Below are 19,767 nucleotides of genomic sequence, written 5' to 3' on the forward strand. Positions count from 1 at the left end.
GCTTGAAGGAAGAAATTGGTATAGTCACACAGGGGTCTAGAGTTCAAGTCTCTTATCTTTATTTTAACAGACTGGCGGGATCAGGTCGCAGCAGCAGTACAGGGTTCCTGGCTGGGCAGCACAGGCCTGGGGCAACAGCTCCTGTCTTGTCTGCCCAGGGCGGTGTCAACTTAGGCCTCTATTCCATGGCTGTGAAAGGACAGCAGCCTCAAGGCAGTTTAGCTCCTGGGCACAGGCAGCCAAACCCCCTCCCATATCCAGCTAAACCAGCTCCAAGAAAGGATAAGGTCCTGTTTCCCCGGCATCCTTGGGGCCCAGGGACTGGTTCTTCCACTGGATGACCTTGCTTGGTTGAACCACAGCAGCATTTGGGCTTTTTCATCCTTTCCTACATCAAGAACTTTTCCAAATGTGGGCCCTGGGGCCCTAGCAAAACAGTGGCCTTGGCCACAGGCTTTGGGCCTCTGGGAGGCTCCCATCTAGCATCAGGTGGCGGCACAGAGCAGGGCTGTCAGCACGGGCAGAGAGCTGGGCACAAAGAGTAGCCAGACGGCAGGGCGTGCCACAGGGCTCTGAGGGTGGGTGGCCCTTATGGTAGAGAAACCAGAAGGTCTGGAAGAGTTGCATGTCGCCCCGCATGCGATATACCAGGTTGTGCCAAGCGGTAGGCAGTGTGTTGGGCAGCCCATAGGTTTCTCGAGCCCTGTAGAGAAGCTGCCAGTGCGGTATAGCTCCCGGTGTGTTCGCCTGGGTCAGATTCAGGATGTAAGTCTCATGGTCCAAGACTACGTGAGAGCTCCCGGAGTAGTTTCCATCTATTTGGTACACACGGTAACCTGTAAGGAAGCGGGACTGACTGGAGGGGAAAGGAGCAAGGGCAACTCCAGGGGGGGCCACACATCCTGCCCATGCTTTGCAGGCTCTGGCTCCAACCTCCTTCCTCTATCCCACCAACTCCAGGATAAAGGAGGCTCCCTTCTGCCTCACTCACCAGGATTAAGGCCGATGTAGGTAGTTGCACTGGGTGCCAGGAAGGCTACAGCCAGCGGCCGGCTCAGAGTCTCTTCATCATAGAAGACCTCAAATTCATCCACATGAGTGTGGCCAAAGAACTGAGCAGCCAGGGTGTTCTCATACCTGGCCAGAAAATACTACATTCAGAAGATTCTAGAGAGGGGTAGGAAGAGATCTGGGGAGATAGGATGCCCTCTTTCTCCAATCTGTTCTAGTGAGGAGTCTCCCCACTCCATGGGACAACAGGGATGGTGAGATGCTCAAGGGAATCTTCAGCCTTCAGACACTCACCCTGTCCCTACTCCCACCCTCATCTCCCTCCTACCTGGCTACAATTCGGTAATAATTCCAGCTCCAGCTCTTCAGACAGTGCCCTGGGGGAATGTGGCCAATTATATGCACCTAGCAGGGAGAGTTAAGGATGGTAATCAGGGCATCCAGGGGTCCAGGCAGCCCTGGCTAGAGAGGGGGACTGAATGAAGGCTTTCAACAGTGACCATGAGCTGAACCCCCAGGGAACACTTGTTGGGAATGCCAGGAAAATCAAACTTCTCTGCCCAGAGGTGCTCCAGCTCGACAGAAGCCTGCTTGTTCCCCAGCACCACTGTGTTCCCACCACTCCCCCTCACTTTGTCTCCTCGATCCTCAGCAGCCTGGAGCTCCCCCACCAGCCACTGGAGCTGTCCTGCAGGATCCGTGGAGTTGATCAAGAGCCAGAAGTTCTCACGGGAACAAAAATTCATATTGAGAGAGATGAGGCGGAGACCGGGGTATGGGGAAAGAGCATAGAACCCCCCAATTCTGAAACAAAGTAAACATGAGAGGTCAACACTTGTTCCAATCCTGTTCCTCCTGTGCTGGGCATTTGGTTGGAGGGTAAAAGCATACATGACATCTTCCCCACCTGCAAAGAGCTCACAGTCTAGCTGGAGACCAAACAGTTCTAATTATTGGGTCTGTGTGACACAAAAGAAAGGCTCCGAGGGCAGAGGACTCCAGGAGTATGGTGGAGGGATAAGAGTGAGCTAGAATGGGAAGCAAGGGCCACACAGAGGGAAGATGACATGAGATGGATAAGGTGAGAAAAATTGCAGCAGTTAAAAAAGGGGAAATCAATTCCAGAGGGCCAACATGAGCAAAGACGCAGCTGAGGCATGGAGAGGTTATGCTGCCAGACCTTTGAAGGAGGGTGGCTGGAGACAAGAGTAGAAAGGGAGGGCTAGAAGGCTGGGTGCGGTGGTTCACGCCTGTAATCCCAGCACTTTGGGAGGCTGAGGTGGGCAGATCACGAGGTCAGGAGATCACAACCATCCTGGCCAACATGGTGAAACCCCATCTCTACTAAAAATATGAAAATTAGGGCGTGGTGGCATGCACCTGTAGTCTCAGGTACTTGGGAGGCTGAGGCAGTAGAATTGCTTGAACCTGGGAGGTGGAGGCTGTAGTGAGTTGAGATCGTGCCACTGCACTCCAGCGTGGGTGACAGAGCAAGACTCCATCCCTGCTCCCCCCCCCCCAAAAAAAGGAGGGCCGAGAGCAGTAGCTGACGTCTGTAGTCCCAGCACTTTGGGAGGCCGAGGCGGGAGGATTGCTTGAGGTTAGGTGTTTGAGACCAGCCTGGGCAACATAGCAAGATCTTGTCTCTACAAAAACTAAACTATTAAAAAAAAAAAAAAATAGCCTGGTGTGGCAAAAGAGTAGAAAGGGAAGGTGGAGTCAGATTAGGGGAGCCGAGTGAAGAGCACTAAGGACTCATGCTAGAGCAATCAGAGACAATGCCCCAGGTTCCCTTCTCCCTTTACTTTCATTCACCTTTTTTTCCCTTCCTGGGTTTCCATGGATGATAAGTACCTGAGGGTGCGCAGGGCTTCAGCAGGCAGCCAGGGCTCCCAAGCCTTGGCCATCGCTTCGTAGAGCCAGCGGGAGGAGTGGTTGCCCTCAATGAAGGGGGGAGGGAAGCTATTGACGGGTGTGCTCTCGTGGTTGCCCACAGCAGGGTACACTGGCACTGGCCCCAGGAACTTCCTCACAAGTGCTGTGACAGTGGTCAGGGCCCGCAGCTGGTCCTGACGAGTCTGGTGCCAGACATCATGTGCAGGGATGTCTCCTGTCCAGTATACCATATCAAAAGGGCCGGCTGGGTCCAGCCCACTCAACAGGCTTTCCAGGGTCCTCAGGGGCAGGTCACACTTGCTGTATTCCCCCCAGTATCCAGCACCTGGCCGGGATGCAGGCGGCAGGCCAGAACCCTGGCGGCAACACAGTGGGTCGGCACAGTCAGGGTCCATGCCCTCCAGGTAGTCATGATCCCAGTGCAGGTCAGTGAGGAAGAGGACGCGGCTGACAGGGGCACCTGGGGCTGGGGGGCTAGGGGGTTTGGGGGGCGGCTTCGGCACAGTAGGCAAAGAGATGTTCCAAGATGAGAAAATGTCCCAGTGCCCACAGGTGGAGCCCAGGAGCAGGCCGCAGGCCTCAGATGGGCTCAGCACTGAGCGTCTCCACACCTCCACCATGTCATCCTCAAAGAGCTGGACAATGGATTGGCACACGGCAGGTGGTGCTATCTTCAGCAGATTGCACAGCTTGATGGCCATGGAACCCACGCGAGCCACATTGGGTTCCTTCTGCAGTGGGAGGAGCGCATGGTGAGAAATCAGGCAGAGCAGAGGAACCAGGCCAACCCCTGGCCAACACCCCTTGGGCTTCCATTTCCAAACTGGGGCTGGGCAGGACTCAGTGCACCATGGTGAAGAAAGCTCAGTGCACACCTTTGCCTTCCAGATATTACCCTCTAACTCAGGCAGCACCAGGCCATCACTTCCTCTTTAGCTCAGCAGCCTGTGGCATGAGGCCTTTGCTTGACAAGCTGACTTTCTCAGGCACTGTCTGCATTATTTTCTTACTTCACAAAGGTCACAATGGGGTGGTGGTGGCATGTAGCCATAGGTGTCCCCAAAGGGGAGCAAACTCAGTGACGGATTGTAGATGCCACCCTCTCCATCAGGGATGCATTCTGACCCCAGGGCACCAGCATCAGCCCCAGCCCCCAGCCCCAGCACTCCCTTCGGCCTCCTCCACTGCAACCCCTTCAGCGCTCACCTTCAGCCCAAGGTTGATGGCGGTGAATAGACCTTTGCAGACTGGGCAGGTGAGGTTCCCCCACCCAAAGACATCTCGGAGACGGGGCGCTATGCGATGTAACCTGGCAGGATGGCCTTGGGGAGGAAGAGGATGAGCCTCTGCCGGCCAGAGAACCAGAGAGTCAGACAGAGCCAGAGCCAGCGCCAGCACCAGTACCAGGCCCATCCAAAGGAGTCGGGGGGCTCCGAAGGTCCTGTCTTGTCCCTGCTCCCGGCCGGACCTGGGGCGACTCTGGCGCGGTGATGCTCCGTAGCGGGGCATTGTCAGGCTTCCTACACGGGGCTAGTTCGTTTGTCCCGTCCCCACCGGCCTGGGCCCTAGCTGGCCCTCAGGGCCCCAGGCGGCGCTGAGGACACCCGATTACCCTTCTCTGTAGCCGGCTGACTGCTTCGCGGCCGGCCGCAAAGCAGCTCCGCCCCTTCCTCTTCCTCTGATCTCCAACAGCTGATCTCCCGGCGGCTGGCAGCTGTCAACGCTGCGGAGGCGGAGCGGGCTGGGCGCTCCCGGGACCGCCCCGATTCCGCCCCCTCTCCACGCCCCCCGCCCTGCCCCAGGGCGCAAGGGCGGTGGGGGTGGGGACTCTCCCTGAGGTCACCAGGGGCTCGGCCTTGAGGTCACAGCCGGGGGAGGCCATGCTCGTGCTTTGGGGCTCCATGTGATGTGGTTGGTGAAAGACGCCTCCTTTGTCCGAATCCGCGCTCAGATCCCGGAATAGCTGCCAGACCGACCCCGGCATTTAGCTCGGGTAAGCAGGGTAGGAGAGAGCAGGGCCGGCAGGATCCTCCCACTGGGTGTGTTGCCTCTGACAGGAAGGTGCCTTCCCTCGATTTCCCATGCTCTGCCACTGGCACCAGCACCCTTGAGTCACCCTGAGAATCATTCACCTTTGATTCAGATGAGGAAACCAAACCTTAGAGATGGTGAAGAGACTAGGAAGCCGTAAAGACCATATAGCCATGGGGACCAATAACATGAGCTGGAACCCAGTTGGGTCTCCCACCTCCGTGTATCCACGACGGTAAAAGCGAGCATTTATGGAGTTGTTTAGGATGTGCCAAGCACCAATCCAGGCACTTTATAATTAATAATCTTCAATTCTCACAACAGCACTAAGAAGTACCTATTATATTGGGGCCCAGAAATCCATACCCAAAATGTGGTGGTTTGACTTACTAAGTTAAGCCTCAAGGTCTCTCTGACCTTCCTACGCCCGCCCCCTTTCTCCCAAAGCCTTTACCTAGCGTCCAGACCCATCAAAAGGAACAATTGTTTTTTTCTTCCCCTCCCTATAAAACCAAGAATATAATCACACCTGAACAGACCCTTTCACATGACCATTTACTAGTTAATCTGTTACCTGATCCATTCCTTCTCCCTCAGCAGAATTCCTCTTCCCCTCACTCCCATAACCTGCTTTGCCTGGATGGCACATAAGCTTCTGAACTCAGTTGGGAAGTGGGTAGTCACTCTGTGGTTGCCCGTGGACACATTAATAAAATTTGTATGCCTTTTCTTCAATTAATCCGTTTTTTGTGGGTTGATTTTTCAGCAGAATTTCAGAGGGCAAAGGGGAAGTTTCCCTTGGTCACTACTGTAAGGGTAAACAGGCTGGAGCTGAACCAGGAATGAAGACACAAGGCAAATGGCAGTGAGAATAGCCTTTATTAGGACTCACGGGTGAGGTTCCTCGGTCCAAAGGTGCGGGCCGAGGAAGTCACGCTGAGGGAGGAGGGTAGGGGCTTCTTATAACCTGAGAGGTAGGGAAGTTGTGCAAACAGGGCCTGGGGGTTCTTGAAACTACTAGGGCAGGAGTTGAGTAAGGGTCATGAGGAAGGGGTCTTTGGAAACTGTCAACCAAAACGGCTGTTTACCAACTTGGGGAATGCAGGTGAGCTGCAGGTCATGGAGGAGTGTGACTGCCCAGCCGGAACTCTGACACATGTAAGTCTGCGGGTGTGTACAAGGGTGAAGGGAGTCTTTAACAAAAGGCCTGCTATGCTGGGTAACGCCGCCATGTTGGGTCTAGATTCCTGCCTAACATTCCGACCTCTTTCTAATAAGAAAGTGGGGCGACGTGTTCATCTGACTGCTTCCTGCTGGTATGGGTCGTCGTGGGGTTTTTTGGAGGTCGGAACTTGGGTATAGGGGTGGAGCAGCATCTGATTGAAAGTGACCTGGGAGACTTCTTTCATGTGGTCCTGGATGAAGTGGAGGACACAGGGAGCTATGAGTAGCAAGAAGCCAATGATTAGTAAGGGGCTTAGAAAGGGTAGGACTTAACTGGCCACAGACGACTGCCACTACCTAAGTGAGGGCCTCTTGGGTAAGTTCTGTGCCAGCCGCCAGGGCTGGCAGACAAGGTTGCCAGCCCTGGACTGTGGGATCTAACTGCTTGGAGAGATAGGCCACAGCCTGGTATGTGGATCCAACCGGCTGGGCTAGGAGCCCAGTGGCTACCTTCTGGCGCTCCTCGGTGAATAGATGAAAGGGCTGAAGGGGGTTGGGGAGAGAGAGAGCAGGGGCAGAAAGGAGACAGTCCTGAAGCTTCTTGAAAGAGTTGGCAACCAAGGAGGGGTCGGACAGCGGTCTGGTGGGTGTCTCCCTGGCAGCCTGGTAGAGGGGCTTGGCTAGGATCCCGAAGTTGGGAATCCAGTGCCTGAAATACCCTACCAGTCCTAGGAAGGACAAGATCTCTTCCGCATCCTGAGGAGGCTGGAGAGTTTTAATGAGGCTTATTCTATCTGCCGTAAGGCTTTTTGTAGTGGGTGTGAGTAGTATGCCTAGGTAGGTGACAGAAGGGGTGCAAAGTTGAGCCTTAGCCGGGGTAACCCGATAACCTCAGTCACCTAGAAAATTTAGAAGTGTAGCAGTGTCTGCAAGGGAGCACTCCCAGGAAGGACTACATAGTAATAGATCATCTACGTATTGTAGAATGGTGCTATGGGTTAGGGGGCAGAGGAGGATGTCCTGTGCCAGTGCCTGTCTGAAAAATTGGGGGCTATCTCGGAACCCTTGAGGCAAGACAGTCCAGGTCAACTGGGAAGAAATATGAGTGTCTGGGTCCTCCCATGTGAAGGCAAACAGAAAGTGGCAGTCTGGGTGTAGAGGGATGGTAAAGAAGGCATCTTTCAGGTCAAGGACAGTGAAATGAGTGGTGTCAGGGGGAATGCACGAGAGGAGTGTATATAGATTAGGATCAACTGGAAAGGTAGGGACTACTGCCTCACTGATGAGGCGTAGGTCCTGCATGAGGCGATAGGCCCCAGAGCTTTTCCATACAGGCAGGATAGGAGTATTGCATGGTGTGTTGGCGGGAACTAGAATGTGCTGTCAGAGCAGGCGTGTAATGATAGGTTTTAGTCCCTGTCGGTGTTCAAGGGAGATAGGGAACTGGGGTCTGGAGGGGAACTTGGAAGGGTCTTTTAGCCGGATGCGGACCAGAGTGTGGTGCTGAGCAATGATCGGGGTGGAGGTGTCCTGCACCTTAGGGTTAATGGGGACTGGAAACGGGAGTGGGGGGTCAGCCTGGCAGAGTTTGTCAGGTGAGAGAAGGGGGAAGAGGAATGTGAGGTGTGGGGAGGGGTTGGGTCGGAAGTGAACTGAGGCCCCTAGCTTGGAGAGGAGATCTCGTCCTAACAAGGGGACTGGGCACGAAGGAATAAGAAATGAGTGCGAGAAGAGGGAGCCATCCAGGCGGCAAGACAGAGGAGGAGTCTGGCGGTAGGTGGAGGGAGTGCCGTCAATTCCCATGACTGTGACAGTGGAGGGATGGCTGGGGCCACTGAAGGAAGGCAAAACAGAGTAGGTAGCCTCCATGTCCATAAGGAAGGATATGGACTTACCTGCTACCTGGAGCATAACCTTGGGCTCAGTGAGAGTGCGAGGGGTCCCCGAGTCTGGGCCTCTTCAATCTTCATCGGTGTTGAGAAGCTGGAAGGCACCTCCAATACCTGGAGGAGGGTCGTCACGTGGAGGCGCAGCGACCATCCTAGGTCGGGGCAGTCTGACTTCCAGTGGCCCATCTGCCAACAGTTTGGTCAGGGGCGAGTTGGCTCCTTTGGGTTAGGGCACTGCCTGGCCCAGTGGCCATCGTTGCCACACTTGAAGCAGGCACCAGGTGGTGCTTGGGTAGTACCTCCTTTCTGGGAGCTCCTGGAGCCAGCCGGTCTCAGGGCTGCTACCAAGGCCTGGGTTTGGAGTTGTACCTTCTGTTTTAGCCTGGCCTGTCATTGGGCCTCAGCTGCTTCCTCCCTGGAGTTGTAGACCTTGAAGGCCAGTTTGACTAAGTCCTGGATGGGAGTTTGAGGGCCTTCCTCTGCCTTTCAAAAAATTTTTTTTTGGATATCAGGGGCCGACTGAGAAATGAAATATGAGGCCAAGACAGTTCCTCCTGCAGGGGAGGCAGGGTCAAGGTGGGTGTACTGAATAAGTGCCTCAGTCAGCTGGTTAAGAAAAACAGCCAGATTTTCATCTGCGCCTTGGACTACCTCCTTTAGTTTTTTAATGTTGACTGATTTGTTAGAGGCTGCCTGCATGCCAGCAAGAAGGCACTGAACCATCATGTCTCAGCGGCGGCGTCCTGCCTGCCCTACCTGGTAGTCCCAGTTGGGCTCAGCCGAGGGCACTGCCTCGGTGCCGACTGGCATGGCAGGGTCAGTTAAATGAACCTGATTAGCATGCTGCCTGGCTGCCACTAGGATGTGTTCCTGCTCCTCAGGAGACAGGGTTGAAGTCATAACAACATGAAGGTCATGCCAGGTGAGATCATATGCCTGGCATAGATACCTAAACTCTTTGATATAATGAGTAGGATTGGCCGAAAAGGAGCCTGCATGCTCCTCAACCTTAGACAAGTCTGCCAATGAAAATGGCACATGGACCCAGACTACTCCTTTGGCGCCTGCCACCTCTCATAAGGGACACAGGAGGTCGGTCCTGGGCTGAGTATGGGCTGATACAGGCGAGGAAGGGGAGGAGGTGGAGGTAGGGGAGACAGAATCTGTCAGGTTTGGTAAGGGCACAGGAGGGGGAGAAGGGTGGGGAAGCATTGACGAGGATGGGGATAACAGTGGGTCAGGGTAAGGAGGAGGTTGGGCAGGAGACCGGAGGGGTGGCCGGGATAGGGTGTCAGGAGGCTCAGAAAAAGAGGAGGAATCATCCCTCTCCTTGCTTGAGGGAAGAGACTTTGCGAGCAGAACTTGAGCTAACGAGCATTGGGTGCAGAGATCTGGGCGAGAACACAAGTCCCAAAAGGCCTGAACATAGAGTATCTTGGACCATTTGCCTAGTCTCTTGCAGAAGTTGGTCAGATCTGTGAGAATGTTAAAGTCTAGAGTGCCTTCTGCAGGCCACTGAGACTGATTATCCAATTTATATTGTGGCCATGCTATTGTACAGAAGAAAATGAGCTGCTTTCGTTTTATGTCTTGGCTGAGACTTAAAGTCTGGAGATTCGCCAAGAGGCACCCCAGAGGAGATTTTCGGTTTGGTTTGGACTGGGTAGTTCCCATGGTCTCAAGGCGGGCAGTCTGGAGGCAATGGGCACGTCCTCCCACTGCCACGCAGAGTGCAGGGTACGGTGGCTTCCAGGGAGGTTTGACGTCTCCTAGTCCCCGGTGCTGAGGTCACAGCTGACCGGAGAGAGCCCCTGACGTGGCCGCGCATTTCGGACAGGAACTCCTGGAGGGAGCCTTCAGGATGGGGAAAAAACTTACCCAGCAGTGATCGGATTGAGTCAAATTTGGTAAGACGGCTCCAGGCTTGAGGAGGGGATCCCGGCTCAGGGAGAGGAGAGCCTGCCCGACCCAGCAGGGGTCCGGGGAGGGGGTCTCCTCCCGGGTCTCGGCACCAAATATAAAGGTAAACTGAGGCTGGAGCCGAACTGGGAACAAAGACAAAAGGCAAATGGCAGTGAGAATAGCCTTTATTAGGACTCGTGGGCGAGGTTCCTCGGTCCAAAGGTGCCGGCCGAGGAAGTCGCGCTGAGGGAGGAGGGTAGGGGCTTCTTATAGCCTGAGAGGTAGGGAAGCTGGTTGTGCAAACAGGGCCTGGGGGGTCTTGAAACTACTAGGGCAGGAGTTGAGTAAGGGTCATGAGGAAGGGGTCTTTGGAAACTGTCAACCAAAACGGCTGTTTACCAACTTGTGGAATGCAGGTGAGCTGCAAGTCATGGAGGAGTGTGACTGCCCAGCCGGAACTCTGACGCATATAAGTCTGCAGGTGTGTACAAGGGTGAAGGGAGTCTTTAACAAAAGGCCTGCTACACCAGGTAACGCCGCCATGTTGGGTCTAGATTCCTGCCTAACAACTACAACTACTATTATTACCCCTCCTTACAGATAGGATGAAGCACAAAGAAGTTAAGTGGCAGAACAGCAATTAAACCCTAAGTTGTTTGGCAAGTGCTTCTGAGGGATCCTCAGAGCTATCAAGTCCTGTCAGTTCTTTCCTTTGATAATTTTCTACAAGTGTTTTTTTTCCCCTCAGTTCTGGGGACATCATCTCAGATAGAGTACTCACAGTAATCATTACCATGCATTTTTAAGATTATGTACTATAAAAAAAACAAAACAAAACAAAAACCATTTTATCTGAGGAAGATGAGCCCCTTTAAACTATCAGGCCCAGAGAGGCATTTAAAATGTAACAACAGTCACTCTCCCTCTTCTTTGAGCTAAGTAATTATCTTTTGAAACCACCTGCTATGCTAAGTAGCCATTAAATGCCATACACCTGATAGTTCAACAATATATAGCCAAGCACTAAACAATGTATAACCAGTGTTATTTCTGTAAACAATGAGAATTCCTGATGAACAACTTTTGTAATCACTTCCTCTCCTAATTCATCTTTTTATTCTTTACAAATGTGAGCCCCTCTTTTGTTGTCCAGAGCACTCCCCTGAGACAACTTGCAAGTGTGCCCTGGGTTGCAGTCCTCAACCTTGGCCCTTGGCCCAAATAACCCTCTACAGGTACTTTTCTGAGGACTCTGCATTAACTTAATCCCCACAACAAAGTTGGGAGTATAATTATCCCCATTTTACAGAGAAGGAAAGTAGGATTAAATAAGTGGCTCAAGATCCCACAGCTAGCTAGTAAATGCTGGAACTGGAATTTGAATGTGTCAATCAAAACATGTCTGAGACAGGTCTCAATTTAGAAGTTTATTTTGCCAAGGTTAAGGACATGGCTGGAAGAAATAAACACAGAATCACAGAAACAGTCTGTGGCCTATGGCTTTCTCCAAAGATGATTTTGAGGGCTTCAGTATTTAAAGGGGAAAAGTGAACTGGAGGGAAAGAGGAAAGGTATGGTAATCCACATGTCTCAAGAGAAAAGGAGCAGGTAGGGAAACACTCAATTATGTATTTGGCACTTTACATAAGATAAAGTAAATATGCCTGTGGAGACATTTAACCTTTTGTTTTTTGTTTTTGTTGTTTTGTTTTGTTTTGTTTGAGACAGAGTTTTCACTGTTGTTGCCCAGGCTGGAGTGCAATGGTGCAATCTCGGCTCACCACAACCTCCGCCTCCTGGGTTCAAGTGGTTCTCCTGACTCAGCCTCCTGAGTAGCTGGGATTACAGGCATGCGCCACCATACCCGGCTAATTTTGTAAATATTTAACTTTTTGTCTGTAGCTATCTGCTTAGGAACAAAAGGAAAGGCAGCTTTTTACATGATTCAGTTTTCAGTTTATTTTTTTTCCTTTTGGCATAGTGAACTGGGGTCCTGAGTTTTTATTTTCCTTTCACAAATGCAACATTCTGGCTCTATTCTTTGCTGTGTGGGGATCCATTCAGAACACCAGAGTTGGTATAACAATTATTTTAAGCTGAAGATATTTCAGATTCAATAGATGCAGAAATAAACCTTCTGGGAGCTTTCTTCATCTGATTAAAACTTCTGGGAAATGTCGACCTAAAGGGAAAAATCTAAGGCAAACTTAATGTAAGTGTAGCAGGACAAGCCGCAGACAAAACCCTTCAGACACCGAGTTAAAGAAGGAAGGGCTTTATTCAGCCGGGAACTTTGGCAAGACTCACATCTCCAACAACCAAGCTCCCGGAGTGAGCAATTCCTGTCCCTTTTAAGGGCTCACAACTCTAAAGGGCTCCACTTGAGAGGGTCGTGATCAATTGAGCAAGCAGGGGGTTCGTGACTGGGGGCTGCATGCATTGGTAATTAGAATGGAACAGAACAGGACAGGGATTTTCACAGTGCTTTTCTATGTAATGTCTGTAATCTATAGATAACATAATTGATTAGGTCAGGGGTCATCTTTAACTACCAGGCCCAGGGTGTGGTGCTGGGCTGTCTGCTTGTGGATTTCATTTCTGCCTTTTAGTTTTTACTTCTTCTTTCTTTGGAGGCAGAAATTGGGCATAAGAGAATATGAGGGGTGGTCTCCTCCCTTATTTGTAGAGAGTTTATTTGGGCCAAGTTTGAAGACTGCACTTGGAAGCGAAGATTCAAGTTGCCCTGAGTATATGCTCCCAATTAGCAGAAGTCACAAGTGGGTTTTTAAAGAAGAGGCAATTCCTAATGAGGACTAACCTCTGATTTTTTCTTATCTTGCCCAAATTCCTATTGAAAGGGTCTGAGTAGTCATGCCCTACAAACCATAAATTCTCATCAGATGGGTTTTATTTGACCCTATATATTGTGACTGACTTTTCAGTCTGACTCTAGCATAAAATTACATGACAAAGAAGAAAATAAAAATATTTACCCCAAAACTTGTTTCTTTGCCCCCCCCCCACACACACACACACACACACACACACACACACACACACATATATATATATATATTTTTTGGTCAGGGGGCGGGATGGAGTTTCACTCTTGTTGCCCAGGCTGGAGTGCAATGGGGTGATCTCGGCTTACTGCAACCTACCCCTCCTGGGTTGAAGGGATTCTCCTGCCTCAGCCTCCCAAATAGCTGGGTTTATAGGCACCCACCACCACGGCCGGCTAATTTTTGTATTGTTAATAAAGATGGGGTTTTGCCATGTTGGCCAGGCTGGTCTCGAACTACTGACCTCAGGTAATCCGCCTGCCTTGGCCTCCCAAAGTGCTAGGATTACAGGAATGAGCCACCTCCCCTGGCCACTTTGAAATGGCCCTGCAAAGTTGTCCTTTATGGGGGAAAATTTACATCTGTAAAGAATGTCTAATAACACAGATAGATCTTTTTCCTCCGGGCCCTCCCAATCCTGAAGAGATTAACTGAGAGTCTAGCACCTTTTAGCACCTTTTAAAGATCTGAATAGGAAACATTATCAACTGTTGTCTCTAAGGGCAGCCACTATGAGACTTCAAAGGACCTTGGTCTCCACAATCTTTTATCTTAACCTGAACATTTCCTTTATTTATTTATTTATTTATTTATTTATTTATTTATTTATTTATTTTTTATTATTATACTTTGAGTTCTAGGGTACATGTGCATAACGTGCAGGTTTGTTACATATGTATACTTGTGCCATGTTGGTGTGCTACACCCATCAACTCGTCAGCACCCATCAACTTGTCATTTACATCAGGTATAACTCCCAATGCAATCCCTCCTCCCTCCCCCCTCCCCATGATAGGCCCCGGTGTGTGATGTTCCCCTTCCCGAGTCCAAGTGATCTCATTGTTCAGTTCCCACCTATGAGTGAGAACATGCGGTGTTTGGTTTTCTGTTCTTGCGATAGTTTGCTAAGAATGATGGTTTCCAGCTGCATCCATGTCCCTACAAAGGACACAAACTCATCCTTTTTTATGGCTGCATAGTATTCCATGGTGTATATGTGCCACATTTTCTTCATCCAGTCTGTCACTGATGGACATTTGGGTTGATTCCAAGTCTTTGCTATTGTGAATAGTGCCGCAATAAACATACGTGTGCATGTGTCTTTATAGCAGCATGATTTATAATCCTTTGGGTATATACCCAGTAATGGGATGGCTGGGTCATATGGTACTTCTAGTTCTAGATCCTTGAGGAATCGCCATAGTGTTTTCCATAATGGTTGAACTAGTTTACAATCCCACCAACAGTGTAAAAGTGTTCCTATTTCTCCATGGTACTGGTACCAAAACAGAGATATAGACCAATGGAACAGAACAGAGTCCTCAGAAATAATACCACACATCTACAGCCATCTGATCTTTGACAAACCTGAGAGAAACAAGAAATGGGGAAAGGATTCCCTATTTAATAAATGGTGCTGGGAAAATTGGCTAGCCATAAGTAGAAAGCTGAAACTGGATCCTTTCCTTACTCCTTATATGAAAATTAATTCAAGATGGATTAGAGACTTAAATGTTAGACCTAATACCATAAAAATCCTAGAGGAAAACCTAGGTAGTACCATTCAGGACATAGGCATGGGCAAAGACTTCATGTCTAAAACACCAAAAGCAACGGCAGCAAAAGCCAAAATTGACAAATGGGATCTCATTAAACTAAAGAGCTTCTGCACAGCAAAAGAAACTACAATCAGAGTGAACAGGCAACCTACAGAATGGGAGAAAATTTTTGCAATCTACTCATCTGACAAAGGGCTAATATCCAGAACCTACAAAGAACTCAAACAAATTTACAAGAAAAAAACAAACAACCCCATCAAAAAGTGGGCAAAGGATATGAACAGACATTTCTCAAAAGAAGACATTCATACAGCCAACAGACACATGAAAAAATGTTCATCATCACTGGCCATCAGAGAAATGCAAATCAAAACCACAATGAGATACCATCTCACACCAGTTAGAATGGCGATCATTAAAAAGTCAGGAAACAACAGGTGCTGGAGAGGATGTGGAGAAATATGAACATTTCCTTTCTATTGATCCCAGGGCTTCAGACAAACTCAACCAATTGTCAACCAGAAAATGTTTAAATTTCCCTATAGCCTGGAAGCCCTCCTCCCCCACCTCACCACTTCAAATTGTCCCACCTTTCTGGACCAAACCAGTGTGTTTCTCAAATTTATTTGATTGATGTGTCTCATACATCCCTAAAATGTATAAAACCAAACTGCACCCTGACCACCTTGGGCACATGTTCTCAGGACCTCCTGTGGGCTGTGTCATGGGCCGTGGTCACTCATTTGCCTCAAAATAAATCTCTTCAAATATTTTACAGAGTTTCACTCTTTTCATAGACACTAAGTTGTTCACCAAGAATTTACATAAAAATAACATAAGCTATTGATTGACTATACCTTGTTCTTTGTATCACAAATCCCAGGAATGTGAAGATAAAGGGTGAGGCATGTCTGACTAGGAACAAACAATTGCAGCCCAATTCTTGGTTTTGTGGGAACAAGCGTGGGGGTAAGGGGTGGAGTGTATGACTGAAGTCCCATACTCATGTCTCTCTGGGCCTGATAAATTTTGCGTACCTCAAGTAGTTCAGAGTGGTCTGAGCTATTTTTCTTTTATCAGAAATGAAGACTACCATACATGTCCTCTTCAGCAAGGCTTCCACTCCGAGTAGGGAGACCAAGAGTAAACTCAACATAAATACCCTTTCCAGGGGAGTTTAATGACTCTGAAGAAGACAGAAAGACCACTCAGGCTGGCATAGACCACAGTATCACACACTTTCTGGTCTGACGTTTGTTCTTTTAAAAACTCTTTTGTCTTTCCTTAAGCAACCTCTTTCTCCCCTAGAACTTTCCTCCCCTTTCCACTTCTCCTACTAAGTTAGATGTGTAAGCCTGCCCTCCCTCCCTCCCTCCCTCCCTCCCTCCCTCCTTCCTCCTTCCTTCCTTCCTTCCTTCCTTCCTTCCTTCCTTCCTTCCTTCCTTCCTTCCTTCCTTCCTTCCTTCCTTCCTTCTTTTTTGAGACAGAGTTTCACTCTTGTTCAGGTTGGAGTGCACTGGTGTGATCTCAGTTCACTGCAACCTCTGCCTCCTGGGTTCAAGTGATTGTCCTGCCTCAGCCTTCCGAGTAGCTGGGATTACAGGCATAAGCCACTACACCCGGCTAATTTCAACCATTTGATGAGCCAGCTACTTCTTTTGTGGTTCCCCTGTGCATACGAATAAACCCTTTTCTCCTGTAAATTTGTCTTTTGTCAGTTTAATTTACAGGCCCCAGCCACTGAACCTAAAAGGATAGAGGAAAAGGCTTTTCCTTCCTGATAGCTACTTCTTTTTCATAACTGTAGGCTTGGATCTATAATCTTCAAGCATTCGAATTTTGGCAGTAGGAAAAGGAGGGAGGAGGGATGTCATGAACAAAGTACAAGGCATGAAAGAGCCTGGTAAATTTGCTATGAAACATAATCTCCCATTTCCCTGTCAGGGATTTCAAGTTGCCTCATTCTCCTTCAATGTTACTGTCCATTCAGGACAGTAGATTCAGGACAGAGATTCACTCTGTCTGTCCTTCCTTATGGAGGACACTGATGACCCTAGGGTCCAAATTTTATTGATCTCCAAGACCTTAGCACATACCCAATAACAATAACATCTTTCTTGATCACATCCTCTTTTATACAATGTTTTCATACCTGTTGTTTTTGATGGAACCATCACTTGCTGCCATATCACACGCTCTTATCCTTCTGGATAGATGATCAAAAGTCCCTTTTCCCTCAACATGAATGACACTGTTCTCTAGGAATCAGGTTCTAAGACAGAGATTAATGTGAGAGAATTGTATTAGAAAGTGTTCTTGAAATGAACACCTCTGAAAGGAAAGGGAAGAAAGCAGACTTGGGTAAATGGGCAAGTCGATCTGTGATGCTGTCTCAGAGAGGTCTTGTTGGACCCCATAGGAGCACTGAGGTTGGGATGACCCTTCAGAGTTGTCCTGAAATGGGATGAGAGAGTTTGTTTCATTTAGGAAAATCCCTGTAGGGGGCTGATGACTTTCTGTTGAGACCATTCTGAGCAGCTGTAATTGCCCAACAGGTTCTCCTTGTCTGCTGCAGAGACAGAGCCAATCAATCAAGATAAGAATTGCAATAGAGAGAGTAATTAGCCGGCTGTACCAGGAACTGGAGTTTTATTATTACTCAAATCAGTCTCCCCAAGAACTCAGGGATCAGAGTTTTTTAGGATAATTTGGTGGGTAGGGGCTCATGAAGTGGGAAGTACTGATTCGTCAGGTTGGAGATGAAATCATAGGGTGTCAAACTGAGTTTTTCTTGCTGTCTTCTGTTCCTAGTTGGGATTGCAGAGCTGGCTGAGCCAGGTTACTGGTCTGGGTGGTATCAGTTGGTGCATCAGAATGCAGGATCTGGAAAATATCTCAAGCACTAATCTTAGGTTTTACAACAGTGATATTATTTCCAGGAGCAATTTGGGGAGGGTCAGACTCTTGCAGCTGAACGCTGCATGGCTCCTAAACTGTAATTTCTAATCTTGTAGCTAATTTGTTAGTCCTACAAAGGCAGTTTGGTTCAGGCAAGAAGGGGCCTTATTTCAGGAAAGGGCTATTACCATCTTTGTTTAAAAGTTAAGCTATAAGGCCTGGTATGGTGGCTCTCACGCCTATAATCCCAGCACTATATGGGAGGTGGAGGCGGTTGGATCACCTGAAGTCAGGAGTTCAAGACCAGCCTGGTCAACATGGTGAAACCCCTTCTCTACTAAAAATACAAAAATCAGCTGTGTGTGGTGGCAGGTGCCTGTAATCCCAGCTACTCGGGAGGCGGAGGCAGGAGAATCACCTGAACCTGGGAGGTGGAGGTTGCACAGAGCCAAGATTAAGCTATTGCATTCCACCCCGGGCAAAACTCCATCTGAAAAAAAAAAATTAAGCTATAAACTAAATTCCTTCCCAAGGTTAGTTTGGTTTATGCCCCGGAATGAACAAGGACAGCTTGGAGGTTAGAAGCAAGGTGGAGTCAGTTAGGTCAGATCTCTTTTACTGTCATAATTTCCTCAGCTATAATTTTTGAAAAGGCAGTTTCACAGCTGGATGTTGATGAAAAGAGGCAAACTTTGTAAAATACTGGAAGAGATTTATTCTGAGCCAAAAGTGAGCGACTAATGGCCTGTGATACAGCCCCAGGAGACCCTGAGAGCACACGCACAGCATGTGCCCAAGGTGGTCAGGTTACAGCTTGGTTTTACATCTTTTAGGGAGACGTAAGAGGCCAATCAATACATGTAAAATGTACATTGGTTTGGTCCAGAAAAGCGAGACAACTGGAAGCAGTGGAGGTTGGGGGAGTCGGGGAGAGGAGCCTCCAGGTCATAGATAGAGTCAAAGATTTTCTGATTGGCAGTTGGTTGAAAAGAGTTATTATCTAAAGAGCTGGAATCAATAGAAAGGAATGTCGGCAGGGTATGGCAGCTCACGCCTGTAATCCCAGCACTTTGGGAGGCTGAGGCAGGTGGATCACCTGAGGTCAAGAGTTCGAGACTGGCCTGGCCAACATGGTGAAGCCCCGTCTCTACTAAAAATACAAAAAATTAGCCAGGCATGGTGGCAGGCGCCTGTAATCCCAGCTACTCAGGAGGCTGAGACAGGGGAATCGCTTGAACCTGGGAGGTGGAGGTTGCAGTGAGCCAAGGTCGGGCCATTGCACTCCAGCCTGGGTGACAAGAGCAAAACTCCATCTCAAAAAAATAAAAAAATAAAAAATGAAAAGCATGTCTAGGTTAAGATAAGGAGGTGTTGTGGAGACCAACATTTTTGTTTGTTTGTTTGTTTTTGTTCTGTTTTGTTTTTTGAGACAGAGTCTTGCTCGGTGGAGTGCAGTGGTGTGATCTTGGCTTACTGCAACCTCTGCCTCCTGGGTTCAAGCAATTCTCCTGTAGCTGGGATTATAGGCGCCTGCCACCACATCTGGCTGATTTTTGTATTTTTAGTAGAGATGGGGTTTCGCCATGTTGGCCAGGTCAGTCTCGAGCCCCCGACCTCAGGTGATCCACCTGCCTCAGCCTCCCAAAGTTCTGGGATTACAGGCATGAGCCACCAAACCCGACCTGGAGACCCAGATTTTATCTTGCAGATGAAACCTCCATGTAGCAGGCATCAGAGCTGTTATCGGACTTAAACAGGTGTCAGACTCTTAATTTTCTTCTGGATCAGAGGAGAGACCTGGAGAAAAAAAAAGGATTGTCGACAGAATGTAGTTTTTCCCCATTAAGATCTTTTATTTATTTATTATTTTATATTTTATTTTTTGAGATGGAGTCTTGCTGTGTTGCCCAGGCTGGAGCGCAGTGGTGTGATCTCGGCTCACTGCAACATTTGCCTCCCGGGTTCAAGCAATTCTCTGCCTCAGCCTCCCAAGTGGCTGGGATTACAGTCACCCGCCACAACGCCCGGCTGATTTTTGTATTTTTAGTAGAGATGGGGTTTCACTATGTTGGCCAGGCTGGTCTTGAACTCCTGACCTCGTGATCCACCTACCTTGGCCTCCCAAAGTGCTGGGATTACAGGCGTGAGCCACTGCACCTGGCCAGATCTTTTTAAATGTTAATGCTGGTCACTTGTTCCCAATTCTGAAGAGAGGAGAGTATGATGAGGCATGTCCAACCCCCACTTTCGATCATGGCCTGAACTAGATTTTCTGGTTTAGATTGGAATGTTTTTGGCAGAGAGGGGAGTCTATCAGTCGGTCAGGGGGCTTAGATTTTTATTTTTGGTTTACAT

The 19,767-nt window shown here is 49.1% G+C and overlaps 1 protein-coding gene across 3 annotated transcripts; it reads right to left on the reverse strand.

Annotated features, from left to right (window-relative positions):
- Nucleotides 1-37: 37 nt before the first annotated feature.
- SMPD1 (sphingomyelin phosphodiesterase 1) lies at nt 38-4,593 on the reverse strand. 3 transcript variants are annotated; one of them, XM_037999796.2, is made up of 6 exons: nt 4,114-4,593; nt 2,827-3,638; nt 1,644-1,815; nt 1,340-1,416; nt 992-1,137; nt 38-815 (listed from the first exon to the last, which is right to left on the reverse strand). In XM_037999796.2, the coding sequence occupies exons 1-6, from the start codon at nt 4,414-4,416 to the stop codon at nt 427-429; spliced, it is 1,899 nt and encodes a 632-aa protein (XP_037855724.2). In that variant the 5' UTR covers nt 4,417-4,593; the 3' UTR covers nt 38-426. The 3 variants fall into 3 exon arrangements, with proteins under 3 accessions (XP_037855724.2, XP_008007007.3, XP_008007012.3); XM_008008816.3 differs by having other exon boundaries at nt 38-836; nt 4,114-4,591; XM_008008821.3 differs by having other exon boundaries at nt 38-836; nt 2,866-3,638; nt 4,114-4,590.
- Between the last annotated feature and the right edge of the window lie 15,174 nt (nt 4,594-19,767).

This window comes from Chlorocebus sabaeus, chromosome 1, assembly GCF_047675955.1.
Source record: "Chlorocebus sabaeus isolate Y175 chromosome 1, mChlSab1.0.hap1, whole genome shotgun sequence".
Classification (NCBI taxonomy): Eukaryota; Metazoa; Chordata; class Mammalia; order Primates; family Cercopithecidae; genus Chlorocebus; species Chlorocebus sabaeus.